This window comes from Dermacentor albipictus, chromosome 10 (genome assembly GCF_038994185.2).
Source record: "Dermacentor albipictus isolate Rhodes 1998 colony chromosome 10, USDA_Dalb.pri_finalv2, whole genome shotgun sequence".
NCBI lineage: Eukaryota > Metazoa > Arthropoda > Arachnida > Ixodida > Ixodidae > Dermacentor > Dermacentor albipictus.
The window spans coordinates 5,915,856-5,929,572 of record NC_091830.1 but is presented as its reverse complement, the minus strand read 5'-3'; the positions used below and the strand labels follow the sequence as shown (position 1 = coordinate 5,929,572).

Sequence of the window (13,717 nt, the reverse complement as noted above, 5' to 3'; positions counted from 1 at the left end):
GTAGCGAGCGCCGAGTTTTCAAGACAGGAAACGCAAGCAAGGCAGATGACGATTATTGTTCACTCTTAAAAATGTTGCACCCTTTGGGGTGTATATTTGTCCCACAACGATAATCGTCATCTGCATAGCTTGCGTTTCCTTTCTTGAAAACTCGGCGCTCGCTACTTTCCTGTCTAGAATGCTGCGTCACACTGATAACGCGCATGCCGTTCGTGTCTGGGAAGTACCGGGCTCGCAGCGTTAAAGAAAGGAAACGCGGGCAGCACGGATGGCGATTATTGTTGTGGGACAAGATAAGCCCCAAAGGGTGTAAATTTTTCTAAGAGTGTTGTGGGACAAGTATACACCCCAAAGGGTGCAACCATTTTAAGAGTGCACTCTAAAACAGTTGTACTCTTTAGGGTGTATATTTGCCACACAACGATAATTGTCGTCTGTCTTGCCCGCATTTCCTTTCTTTACCGCTGTGAGTCCGGTGCTTCCAAGTCACGAACGGCATGCGCGTTATCAGTGTGTACACGTAGCATTCTCGACAGGAAAGTAGAGAACGCAAGCAAGGCAGATGACGATCATCGTTGTGCGGCAGATATACATCCAAAGGTTGTAAACGCGTTTTAGACTGTATTGTGTGGCAGGATACGACCAAAAGGGTGTAATTTTGTTTTTAAGTGTAGAGCAGCATGTAAAGATTGTGCATTCTGCGCGTCTTATTTTCCCGGTACACGTCCCGGACAACTGTGGCTAGGGCCACAGAGCCATTGTTGTTTCCCGTACCATAGAGTCAATCAGAAACTCCGATAACTGTCTCTATTTCTTTTTTGTGCACTATTTCTCCAGCAACGCCCCCACCCCCACCCCTCCCCGCTCACTAGCCCCAAGGCCCCAAGTGTGACCACACGGTGTAAGCTGCATCAACGTCAGCATCATGAATTTTCGATTTCGTCGCGACGCACTCACGCGTTCGTTCCACTAGGCTTTATTTTTAACCTACGACAGTGACAAGCGCCGCTGGCGCCACGGTGAGGCACAGCTGGGCTGCTCTCGAAGCTTGGGAAGAATGGCGGCGCATCAGGCTGACGCCAGTGCTCGGATCCTGTCAGCGGAGGCTCGGCGTCGTTGACGGCTTCTCGTGCCTGCAGTGCTCCAGTATGCGCAACGGATGCGGCCTGCAAAGGGAACGGCGGCAGCGGGGCAGCGTTGGTGTGCCGTTTGTGCTCGCGTGTTCGTGACAGTAACCCTAATGCTATGTAAATAACTGTGCCCCGGGCTGGGACCCCTGGGCGATGCCATCGGTGTAGTGGCTGCGCCGATGGCCTCGAAGCGCAATGGCCCCGAGCTGTGGACGGCCGCGTACGACTACGATGCGTCAGGCGACGACGAGCTGTCGCTGCGCCGGGGCCAGACGGTCGAGGTGCTGTCCAAGGATGCGCGCATCTCAGGCGACGACGGCTGGTGGACGGGCAAGATCGGCGATCGGGTGGGCATCTTTCCTTGCAACTTCGTGCAGGCCCTCGAGCTGCGTCCGCGCGAGATCGCGTTCAGCGAACTCGAGCTCGAGGAGGTGATCGGCGTGGGCGGCTTCGGCAAGGTGTACCGCGGCCTGTGGCGGGGCCAGGAGGTGGCCGTCAAGGCGGCCCGCCAGGACCCCGACGAGGACGTGGGCGCCGCGGCGCAGAGCGTACGCCAGGAGGCGCAGCTCTTCTGGCGCCTGGCGCACCCGAACGTGGTCAGCCTGCTGGGCGTGTGCCTCGAGCCGCCCAACTTGTGCCTCGTTATGGAGTACGCCCGGGGCGGACCGCTAAACCGCGTGCTGGCGGGCCGCCGAGTGCCGCCCGAGGTGCTCGTCGACTGGGCCGTGCAGATCGCGCGCGGCATGCACTACTTGCACGTCGAGGCGTCGCTCATCCACCGCGACCTAAAGTCCAGCAACGTGCTGCTCAGCGAGCCGTACGCCGAGCGCAGCAGGAAGACCCTCAAGATCACCGATTTCGGCCTCGCTCGCCAGGTGACCGGCACGACGCGCATGTCGACGGCCGGCACTTACGCCTGGATGGCACCCGAGGTCATCAAGTCGTCCACATTCTCGCGCGCCAGCGACGTCTGGAGCTACGGCGTGCTTCTCTGGGAGCTGCTGACGGGCGAGACGCCCTACAAGGGCATCGACGCCCTGGCCGTCGCCTATGGCGTGGCCGTCAACAAGCTCACGCTTCCCATCCCATCCACCTGCCCGGCGCCCTTCTCGCAGCTCATGCAAGGTGCGACGTCTTTCCTGCGCTGTCATTGCGAGCCTAGCTTGCAGGCATTTCGAATAGTCTCCCACCGCATGCAGCGAGAGCTGCGCAGGAGTGCAGGATGGGCATAGAAATACGGACAGATAGCGCACCATCCTTGCCTGTTGTTGCTGTCCTGCAGAAAAGCAGCTGTACCCTACAGATTTCATTGGCTGCAGTGACTTGGCAGTTTCTTTGTTCATGCATTTGGTTTATAGATGGCTCGTATTCATTGCATGAGTGATTGATCTGGTTGGATTGGGTTCTCCGAAATGACTTGTGTATGGCTATGTCCAGTTCTTGGAACAGGAGCTCCAAGGGCTCCTTTCACTGACAAGCTCTAATGAGAGTCATCACATGAACAGATAAGAGGCAAATCCAGGTGCCTACTTTTTTGGGGGGGGGGGGGGAGGGGGGGGGGGAGTTGTGCAACTAACCACACGTCTGTAACCAAATGGTCATGAGTTCTCAATTGCATCCCTCAGTGCCTTTTTCATCAACACCTTGCAGACAAACATGTGACCAGTTTGAAAACAATTTATTGACACTTGTGGGCATGGTCAAACTTTGTAATAGCACTAAAACTATAAGGAGGCAGAAAAAGGAGGTACAAATCGCACCTAACCTCTTCACTACCGAAAAATATGTAGACAAGAAAACAAACATGTTAAACATTTCATTTGAAATGGTTTCAGAAGTGCAGAGAAAGAAATCATGAGAAAATTTTTATTTACATTAATTGGGAGCATGGTAAGAATAAAATACAATTCTAATCTTGCAGGCACAACGAAACATTGAAATTCACGTGCAAAACTCTCAACTTTGCTTTGCGATCTTGGTTCCTGCTTCGCATTGCATTTTCAATTTTACGAAATTATAGGTACCGGTAAAAACCATTTTCTTGTGTAAGCGTCGGGCAGTTTGGCTGGTCTGGTCTCAGGAGCTACTGGTCTACTTTCGTACCTTTATTCTTTCGGTTAGATTTCGGTTAGATCTGGTTAATGTTTTGGCTACATCTTGCTTGAAAGACAGGAGAGTCCACACCTCTTTTTGTTGTAGGTGCAAAGCTGTTGCATCGCGATGGTATTCAACCCACGCATTGCAGACAACACGGTCAAGGAAATGCGTGAGCATCCTAACGGCCCATTTTCTAGAGTTGAGTGTCATAGTATGTGAAATATACCTGTAGATGAGGTCCACTCCCCTCATCAATTGGTTATATTCAATACACTTTACTGGTGCGATACAATTTACTTTTTTTTTTATTCATCCTTCGGCCAACACTTGCATGAACGCATAAGGTCTATTCTGATAGCACTGGAAAAGGAATTTACGTCTTTGTTATCTTTCCATTTGACCAGACACACATTTCTGTTCTCACACATGAGGGAGGTCGATTCTCCATGGCTCACTTTGCTGTTCATGGGGTAGGTTTACAGCAGTGCCCTCAGTGCGGTTTGGATTTACTCTTCCAGGCATGAACATTTTCTCTTGAAGTAAGCAATCAATAATCTTAAATGCAGTAAAATATTGATACGTGAAAATATGTGACTGCTGCTCAGTTGTCTCCACAAGCTGTATCAACACTTTGCCTAGGCCACTGGCTTTCATGTCATCAGCAAGGACTGTGCTTTTCCCGGTGTTTATAGAAAAAAAATCAAGCACTAACCCATCTGGGGAGGTTGAAACAATATCTGTGAGATAATGTGCCACGAAATACGGAAAAGTACACACCAAATCCACACATCCACAACTTATGTCCACAAACGGGGCACCGAGTGCTCTACGTTCACAACTTATGTCTACAAATGTGGATGCGCTTTGAACACGTCTGGTAAATGCAAATTTGGCTATTAATTAATTTGGAACTTTGTGAAGTGATTCACAAAGGGCAGTGCCATAAATATTACCCGCTGTACTCCATATATAAGAAATATTAACTGCGAAAATCGGAAAAGCTTGTGTGTTGGTCGCCGTGCGCTGCGCGAGTTGGTCTCCACCGATTTGTTTTTTCTATATTAGCCATTGAAGGTGGCGTGTGCTGCCTTCTTTTGGAGCATGAATAAAGCACACACTGTGCGATGGAAGGCACGAGTTTGAATTTTGAAGTTTGAACGTGGCATTTTTCATGTGGTACCATCTGTGCATATCCCCTGTTGAGAACATTAAGGTGCAAGAAAATTCAGCTTATGTGCTGCTGAAAAAGTATGAACTCACGAGAAAAATAACACTGCCATGTGTTTCACGTTATCATGTCATTAGTATGGCAGTCTAGTCGCAACTTCAGAAAGAGGATGCCTGCCTCAACTACTGCTTTTCATACCATCTTGACAAAATGGGCAAGGGTCAACCACAATATGTGTGAAATTTGAATGCTAACAAAGCTGGGAAAGTAGTTCTCTTATACACAACAAAGTGGAAGTGCTATGCTAGCTTACTTCGCAGCACTGGTGTACAAAGGTGCTACAACTGAAATGCACAATCGGCTTGATAGCGCAACAAATATTAAAAAAGAACTAGTGTGGCTCCTCTCTCGGCAAACACTGCAAAAGCTTTCGCTCAAAGCTGTCATATACGATTTATAATGATCAAACTGCAATCCTGGCTTTATTTATGCCCACCTCATTACATATCTACTTGCAGAGCTCGTGCTTTAAAATTCAGGAGTACTTCTCTAGGACGTGTCTCTAAAAAAAATTTTCTTGCCGAGTACTCTTACAGAGCAGAACTTATCGGTAGAAATCATGAGCCAAAATTATGCCGACATGTTCTGTGCTGCTTTATGACATTTCCCCACCCTCCCCCTTGCGGAATGTTGCCTGCTGGCACAGCGGGATTTGATTGAATAAAGAACAAAAAGTATCTGCTATAGTTGCTTAGAGGTATTTGGACATACTTGGAAGCTTCCCTCTGCCTCGAAGCGCACAGTCCGAGTCTTAACACACAGACATAGATGCCTGTGTAGTGAGTGCATGCTAATTTCTTTTTCTGCCTGCAGCCTGTTGGAACTCAGACTCTCATCAACGTCCGTCGTTCTCGGCCATCCTGACTGAACTGGACAAGATAACGCGGTCACCTTTCATGAGCACACCACATGAATCGTTCCACACACTGCAGGAGGACTGGCGGCATGAGATTGCGCATCTCTTTGATGAGGTGCGAGCTATTCTGCGTCACCATTCTTGCTACGTGCACATTCAACTGCAAAAATTTACAGAGCGCAGGACCCGAGAAACATTGGATTTCCGAGCAGTTGGCGACTTTAGCCAGTAAAACTGCATAAACTATGCTGTTCGCATACAATAGTACAAGCTGGAAATCTGTATTGCTGTGGAGATGCAGCTTTTTCTCAGATCCCACGGTCCATAAACTATAGCAGTTTACGGTACACTGCTGCTTTAGACCATGCAAATGTTTTTTTGTGATGTGCCTGTGTGGTGAAACATAGCAATTTCTGCCCACAAAGTGCAGAAATCAGCATTGAGCGATCCAAAATGTGCATGATAACCAGCTTTCCTTCATATTTGCGCTCGTATTTAGCACTGTAGTTGGACACATTTCATAATTTCTAGCATTAAATGAGGCATGATGCAAAATAAACCATCATATATTTTAAACATGTAATATTTACATAAATCATCGATTAGATATTAGGTGTAAGCGTTCAGTTCTGAAATAATGACATAGGACATGAACAAGTAGCGTTATAGTGTTCATTTGCAGGCCTCCACAGAGGCTGATATTAAAGAAAGACAGGCCAGGACTTTACATATTCTCTAGTAGTACCGGCAGAAAAATATTTACTGTGGAGATGAAATACAGGTGAACTGTTGTCATTGTAATCTGCAACTAAGTGTAGATTTACTTTGTTTGCTTCTGTTCTTTTTACACGTTCGTGATTTTTTGAAAGTGGAGGAGGATCAGACCATATAAAATGGCATACAGGGTCATTACGTGAAATGTAACTTTCTGATAAACTCAAAACTAGGGGCGTTTGAATTTTGAACAGTGAAATCTTTAAAATGAATCAAAAATGAATATTAGATAAGGATGATCTTCATATACTGAGTCGAATATCAAGTACTTCATTTTTAACAAAATAATTACCAAATAATGGTCCTGTGGAACCCGTTCGTAAAAAATAGTGTGATAATTTGCATTATTTGATACACATGATGCTGTTCACAACTGGATGCCAGGTCCACTCAGAAGCTTGAATTATCAGAAATTATTATTATTATTATTACTAATCGAAATTATCATCTTGTTCCTGAAGCGTGATCGTGCCTTGTGCACCATAATAATGACAGCAATGAAACAAATTGCACAAGATGTACGTGGAGTGTTGTGTTTAACGAAGGTGCTAAATGTGACACCCTGCATCATTTTGAAGTGCTGCGAACAGTTTAAGGATGTCTAAGTGATAAACTGGTTTACCTAAATTGGGACAAATTTGTAGGCTAAGTTTGAGGTGCCCTTTTATATGGCTGGAAATTAATAAACAGAAATTGTTTGCTTCATACTTTCGCTCAAGAACTGGCGCCTTTACACAACAACCGTGGCTCTCCAACAGCGAAATCTCATCTATCTTTGTCCCTGCAGACTTGAATAAACGTTATGTCTCAAATTGAATGCAAATAAAATAGTGAAGAGTGTTCGACTCACTTTCGAAAAATAAAAATTTTTGCGCACTCTTAAAATTGTACTGTTATGAGCCATTTAAAAAGTGGGATACATTGTGGTAGACTAGAGATTGCATTTTGCTATTACCACATTTGTGAATGTTCAGCCATCCGTGATGCTCTTTTCAGACCTCGTAGCAAATGGCCCGTTTTTGGTGCTGCCTTTACTGAAGCATCTTTGCTACAATATCAGCTTGAGCACTGCATGTCTACGTTTATAAACAATGGGGGTTCCAACATTAGTTCTCAGTTTTTTTGTCACGTAGTAGGCATTTATATCTGAAATTTATCGGGTCTGATTTCACCGATTTTTACCATTTGGCACACACTTTGCTATATCTGACACTTTTGTGTCAGGTACAGAAACAGATTGCCAGTCTCACTTCCCGCAATGATTGAACAATAGAGGGCTTCAGCCAAATGTTTGCACTCTGCTCTTTTCATACTCGTGGTGCATCATAACAATCTTCATGCAGTCACCTAGTGGGAACACTGGTGCATTTGTGCACCATTCCCACAACTGCAGTGGAAGCCAGAGCTGACTGAGCAGAGCATGATAGTGCACCCATTTGGTTCCTCTGTCATTTTGCGGCCATGCTGACAACGTATCACTAACATCTCTAGGAGACGCTCTATGACATGTTTATCAAGTATGTGAAATCGGCACAGTTCTCCACAGTGCCTCAATGCATAAAATGTGAGCGGAGTCGACCGCAAACAGCACTTTGTTAATGACAGTGCCAGAATTCATTGTAGTTTGTTGCATAAAACTCATCATTGTGAGTGTACGATTGTGGAAAATTCTTTGGAGCAGGTGCGGTGCCGGGAGAAGGAGCTGCGGTGCCGTGAAGAAGAACTGCATCGTGCCTTCGTGCAGCAGAAGCTGCAGGAAGCCCTGCTGCTCCAACGGGAGCAGGAACTTGCCGAGCGCGAGATCAGCCTGCTTGAACGCGAGCTCAATGTCATGATTCTGGCCCAGCAGGAGCACGCACCCCCAACACCTCGTAAACGGGGCGGCCACTTTCGCAAGTCGCGGCTGCGGCTGCTCAAAGCGGGCGCCCAGATCAGCATGCCTTCTGGTATGACCCACAGCCAGAACTTCATTCAGAGAAACTTGTGGCAACAAAGTAGGACAAAAGAATGCATGCCAGATGGCAAACAGCACAGACGATGGGAAGAGACAGATACAGACTGATATGACAACGGATAACAGTGTTCGAACAAGGAACGCTACTGGCTGCGGTGACATTCCATGTTCAGCCACTGTTGGTCACCTGAAAACTCCATCCCTGTCGGCTCCCGTTTTGTCTAGACTGGTACACACACATACAAACAAGAAACAAAGATACAAAGATACAACCAAATGGTATGGTAGTGCATCTGTCCTGCTTCTGTCGCACTCATCCTGTCACCTGTAATTTTTGCCATGTTGAATGAAAACGGACTAGCCCAGCTTCAAACTCTTTTACACTGACAAGAGTAGAAAGCTTGGTACTGGTGCTGACTAACAATTCAGACAGCTGTGAATTGGATGCTCTTTCATCATCTGTTTGCATTCTAAGTTATTGTTAACATTGCGATAGTGTAATGGTATAAAAATACAACTCGTTCTCGTAAATAATTTAAATAATTGTCACTTGGCAGACAGCATCAGTCTAATCCCAGTATGGCTCACTCCCATATTCTGTAGTAATGAATGAATGCCAAAAAATAATTTGCAGATGGAATTTCATTAGAGCAAGGCATTGTGGCCTCAGTTTTCACACCTTTTGAATTGTGTAGGTGGTAGTTGCTTCAGTTTTGAAGAGGTTCCACCATGACAGACCATACCTGCCAACCTGTGAGCTTTAAAAATTCATAAAAATCCCTCAGACATGACAAATGAAGAAAAGGGGTAGCACACAAGTTCACCCTCAGCCCACGCCTTTTGTGGGATACATTCATACTTTAGACATAGCAGACTTTAAACAGCAGAGATTGAAGAACAATGCATTGATTTTAGGTCACAGTGACCTTTACACTAACTAGGTTGTTGCCAGTTTCGCCTGCTTCAGCAACTTGTCTGAATTAACTTGCTCAAAGCAGGTACCCCTCTAACAGGTATTCGCAGATTTTCAAGGATATGCATGTGAGAGCGATAAGTGGAACATTGTCATGAACATAATTTATTTTCTGCAAGATATGCAAGATTTGTAAAATCCTAGAATGGGCCCAAATTCATAAACTTTATCAAAAATTCAGGATAGTTGGCAGGTATGGGTTAGTCTGCGTTACATTACTTTTGACTAGATATGCGACTGCACAGAATGTCGGTAGTTACCTACGTAAATATAAGCCATCTATTAAATATAGACGAAAGCATACTTTGCTTTTTTACTTTAGATCACAGTCGTGAACACAGTGCACAATTTGCACTGCTAGGAGCCTAGCAGATGACGGCGTGAATACAGGTGAATGTGGTAGGAGGGCTCTTTTGATAATGATGACTACTGTTTTATAATTGAGCCTGGTTATAGTTAACCTAGCTATCTTTAGTTATCTGTATTGATCTCCCATTAGCGATTATGTTTTCAAACTTGGTAATTATATTTGATGGGTCCTGAACAAGGTTTCTTGTGGCTGGAAAGTGCACTTCAATTCACTGCAACCACTTCCTATGCCTGGGTTGTGCCCGATGGCTGGCTTAGCCGCATATTTTGGCTTACAGCTGGGGTGAGTGATATACAGTTGGTGGGCTGGTACAGCCAAGAAACAGGGGACAAACACACAGCACCGAGTTGCAACAAATTGGAAGAAGTAGGCGAAGTGCACATGCAAGCCACTGCGTATGTTGTTGCCCACAGAAAAGTGTTTTGTGCAACAGAACACCATCTAGAAAGACTATTGATATTCATGTTGAAGAAAACACTTCTTTTTCTTCAGCACAAGCACGCATCATTGTGCCATGCACAGGCAGATTGTGTCACAGGTTGACAGCGAGCTGGACGGATAATCAGTAAAACCAGTGCAGCTCTCTCTAAAGAGAGCTCTGCCCTGCATGTGCTGCATACTGGCCCTTTTAAATAAAGCAATGGTTAAATGTCTATACATAAAAGCTTTCTTGTCGCTCTAATTGAAGGAGTCATAGCTCTGTTTTCAACTTGCGCACAGCTGCTATGAATACTTTTCCAGGGCTGCTGTCACAGCCAGGTTCAGGGAAATTTGTGCTAACCTTGAGCTCTTTATGGCTGCAGACTTCCGGCACAACATCACAGTGCAGCACACACCAACGCACGATTTCCGGTCTCTGCGGATGCCGGCCAGCCCCGAGAGCCCCCCTGCTTCACCAAGCTTGCCAAGGTTGAGGGCCTATGCTCGTAAGTATCTGCCTTCATGTCACGTCAATTACCTGTGTGCCATGCACTTCACTAGCCAGGTCTGCACCTACGCCCTCCTGGAGCATAGGGAACTTGTTATTGTCAGGCAAGCCTTTCCTTTGCTGGCTGCATCAGCTTCATTATTGGCAGTATGTTAACCTTGGCATGGTTGCTTAAAGACAACAAAAGCTTGTGTATTACATGAAATAGTCTTGCAGCCGCATGAATGCATGAGTCTATTGCGTTCGAAATTGGTCAGCAATGCTGTGAAACTTTTGTTACTGTGAACTTCATTTGTATAAACAAAAGTTTGAGAAATACCCAGTCAATAGCTAATTGTTTTAATTTAAAATATTTCAGTACTACAAATTTCAATGTCACGAGCGATATTGTATTGTTTATCTGTGTTAAAAGCAACTCGGGGCAGCTAAATTGTATTCTGAAATGTTGTGCACATTTGAAACTTCCCAGGCTGGAAAAAGTTAAGTGGGCCACTAGTACCATCATCAGATCTTCCAGGGTGGCTACGATACCAAATCCATACCAGCCCACTTGCCATCACTGGCACATAATCATGCTGGTAGCAAAGTGACTGTCAGTACATGCACAAAAATTGCAGCATGCGTGCAGCAGGTGGAGATGGTTCTTAACATAAATGTGTGTTCTGACAGCTATCATGTGGAGTTTTTTTTTTTTTTTTCATCAACATAAATGCATATGTGGATGTACTGGCTGCAACTGCAGATTCCTTTTGTTGAACTTCATTTTTAATGGCAATTTGTGAGTTTTCAATACATTTAAGTATAACAAAAGATTTTTGGCAGACCCATGAGATTCATTATACAGTAGTCTTCCATTAATTTGATCTGTACCGAAGGTCCTGGCCATGGCCCAGGCATTTCTATCAGCTCAAACTTTCAGTATTTCGATCCTAAAATTGGCTTTCACTAGATAATTCCAATTTTACCAGTCAGCTTACATGCACTTGACCTTTATAGTCACCTTAATAGCGACGCCTTTAGTGGCAGCGTCTGTCTCGGCGGAGCTTAGGGGACAGTGAATGCACTCAAACGTCATCTCCTAGTTCAAATTGCCTATTTTCAACGTGCCACAAGATTTTCAAGCAATAATGGTAGCTCGCAATGTCTGAATACGCTTTTGACCCGATTCTAACAAGCACCTTCTGCCACAAAAAATCATCCGAAATCCGCATTTGTATGCTTTACTGCATAACAAAGACTGCATTGCAGCAAATTAACGAAAGTTGACGTTATCACTACAGCCAGAAACCGAATCTGTTGTGCTGCATGTGTGGTGTGGGCTGCCAGGCGACCAATAATAGTGTTGCCTTTAGCCACGGAGCCACCTCATTTTTGTGCTGTATCACATAAATTACTAAAAATGAATGTTTCATAGCGGAACTATGTGACACCTTTTTTATGGAGCTATTTCAGATGTGCCATCGTAAAGATTTGTTAAGCTAGGGCATTTTGTGCTGCAAACAGTGTTGTGTCGCATGATCGAGTGGCTGTTTGTGCAGTGCCTCCAGACGGGGGCCTCAAGGGCAAGACATGGGGGCCCAGTTCTGTGCACCAGAGGGAGCGGCAGAGCCCTCGTGCCCGGAAGCACCTGCTGGTTGACGCCAACAAGCGCTGGTCTCGTTCGGCACCAAACTTGCCCCGTGGGGACGAGGACGACCAGACGTCAATGATGACGCCTCTCCTGGCTGGTACGTCGGCCACCAACGTGTCGTCTTCTTCGTCTGCTCCACGACGGCCACCATGCCTGCGGCGTGGCACCGAGCTACTGCTCTTCAATGCGGCTGCTCTGCTTGCGGCACCCGGCGCCGGTTTCGATGTGCGCATGGCGCCTCGCACGCATCCGCGACTGGGCACCGCGGGAGGAGCCCCCGAGGACGTCCCGCTGTACCCCGTCTGCGCCGCCGCCAATGAGCAGGCAGCAGCCAGCGTCTCATCACTCAACACCAGCCTGCATGGCCACAGGCAACAGCTCAGTTTGGACGCAACGCGGTGCCCGCTGTCGCCATTTGGGCGGCGGAAATCCTCGACGGCATCTAACGACAGCTCGAGTGACCAGGCATATGCGAGCTCGGCGAGCAGTTCGGGCGCGCCTCTGTCGCCGCCGGAGGGTGGCCGCCTTGAGGTGTGGTCACCGCGGCAGAGGCCTCGCCCGCTGCCCACCCCAAGCAGCGAGTCACGCGTGCGCTTCACGATTGGCGTCGGGACAGAGCCGGCAACATGCAGTCGCGCAGCCGGCACTAGCGACCCAGCCGAGCCGCTTTCCCTGTGAGCTACGCACAGAAATAGGACAGTGCAGAACGTGATGCAAGCACTCTGGGGGGAGGACAAATGCTGGACTTCCAGCTCAGGCTTAATCTTTCCATAATGAAGGTCCAGTTGGAATTCAGCAGCACTGCAGTTTTTCTTTTTTTTTTCTTTTTGTGCACAAGGCTCCAGCTCGGGCTCATTCAATTCAGACTAACTGTCCTCTGCTTGTGTCTTTGTCTGCTTAACCTTTGTATATACAATTGATGGGAAAGTGGAGGATTGGCATCCTTAACAGTAAGAGCCAGAGCACTTATTTATGAGCTGTGGGTGATGGTAGTGCTGCTGAATCCAGAGCAAGTTCCACAGAAGCTGCATTCATGCATGTCCAACACTTGTCCTGGAGCATATGCCTTGTTCTGTGCTGGCCTATTTTTGTATGTGCGATGTACCGACTCGCCCAGCAAGCAACCTCCCTGTGAGCTAGTCTGCTGCTGCAAACATTCCAGGACACTGCCAGGCATGACGAACAAAAGAACCTCACACATTCCACAACCCTTTCTCGTAACAGAGAGTCCTTTCCTTTGTCGTGCTGCGCCCTCAAGCACTTCCCCGTGATGGAGAAAAGAAACCTGTGACCACCATTCGTCATCTTTTGTGTGCAGCAAGTCCACGGCGTGACAGACTTCTATACCAGTGTCAGCAAGGCTGGGGCTTGAGCTGCAAGTTCGTGAACCTCTGCTTTTGTCAGTTTATTCCAGTGAACAGTCAGTCACGTGTCTCAAAAAATGCAGTTTTGTCTTCTGTGGCTGCTTGTGAAAGAAAAAAAAAGGAATCGTACTGCACTCAATTTTGGCTTTGTTTTGTTCAATGGCAACAGTGAGCACAAATGCCACTGTAGTCGTTCCTTTTGCTAATTATTAAACTAAAGCCAGATGTCACACTTGGTGCACTATTATGCCTTCCTCATCTGACATAGCATAAACTGGAATCTCAGCTTTGTTATACAATGTATGAGAGGCTATACTGCGTATAATACACAGCAGGCAACGTTATAAAAGGCTAGGAAGACTTCTATCGTTGCTCGCATTCGTGACCAAAAAATGGTGCATCCACATATGGAA

At 46.5% G+C, this 13,717-nt stretch overlaps 1 protein-coding gene across 1 annotated transcript; it reads left to right on the top strand.

Annotated features, from left to right (window-relative positions):
- Positions 1 to 861: 861 nt before the first annotated feature.
- Positions 862 to 13,443, top strand: LOC135920288 (mitogen-activated protein kinase kinase kinase 9-like). Its single transcript, XM_065454476.2, has 5 exons — positions 862 to 2,255; positions 5,269 to 5,426; positions 7,767 to 8,031; positions 10,186 to 10,308; positions 11,849 to 13,443. The coding sequence occupies exons 1-5, from the start codon at positions 1,310 to 1,312 to the stop codon at positions 12,616 to 12,618; spliced, it is 2,262 nt and encodes a 753-aa protein (XP_065310548.1). The 5' UTR covers positions 862 to 1,309; the 3' UTR covers positions 12,619 to 13,443.
- The last annotated feature ends 274 nt before the right edge of the window (positions 13,444 to 13,717 follow it).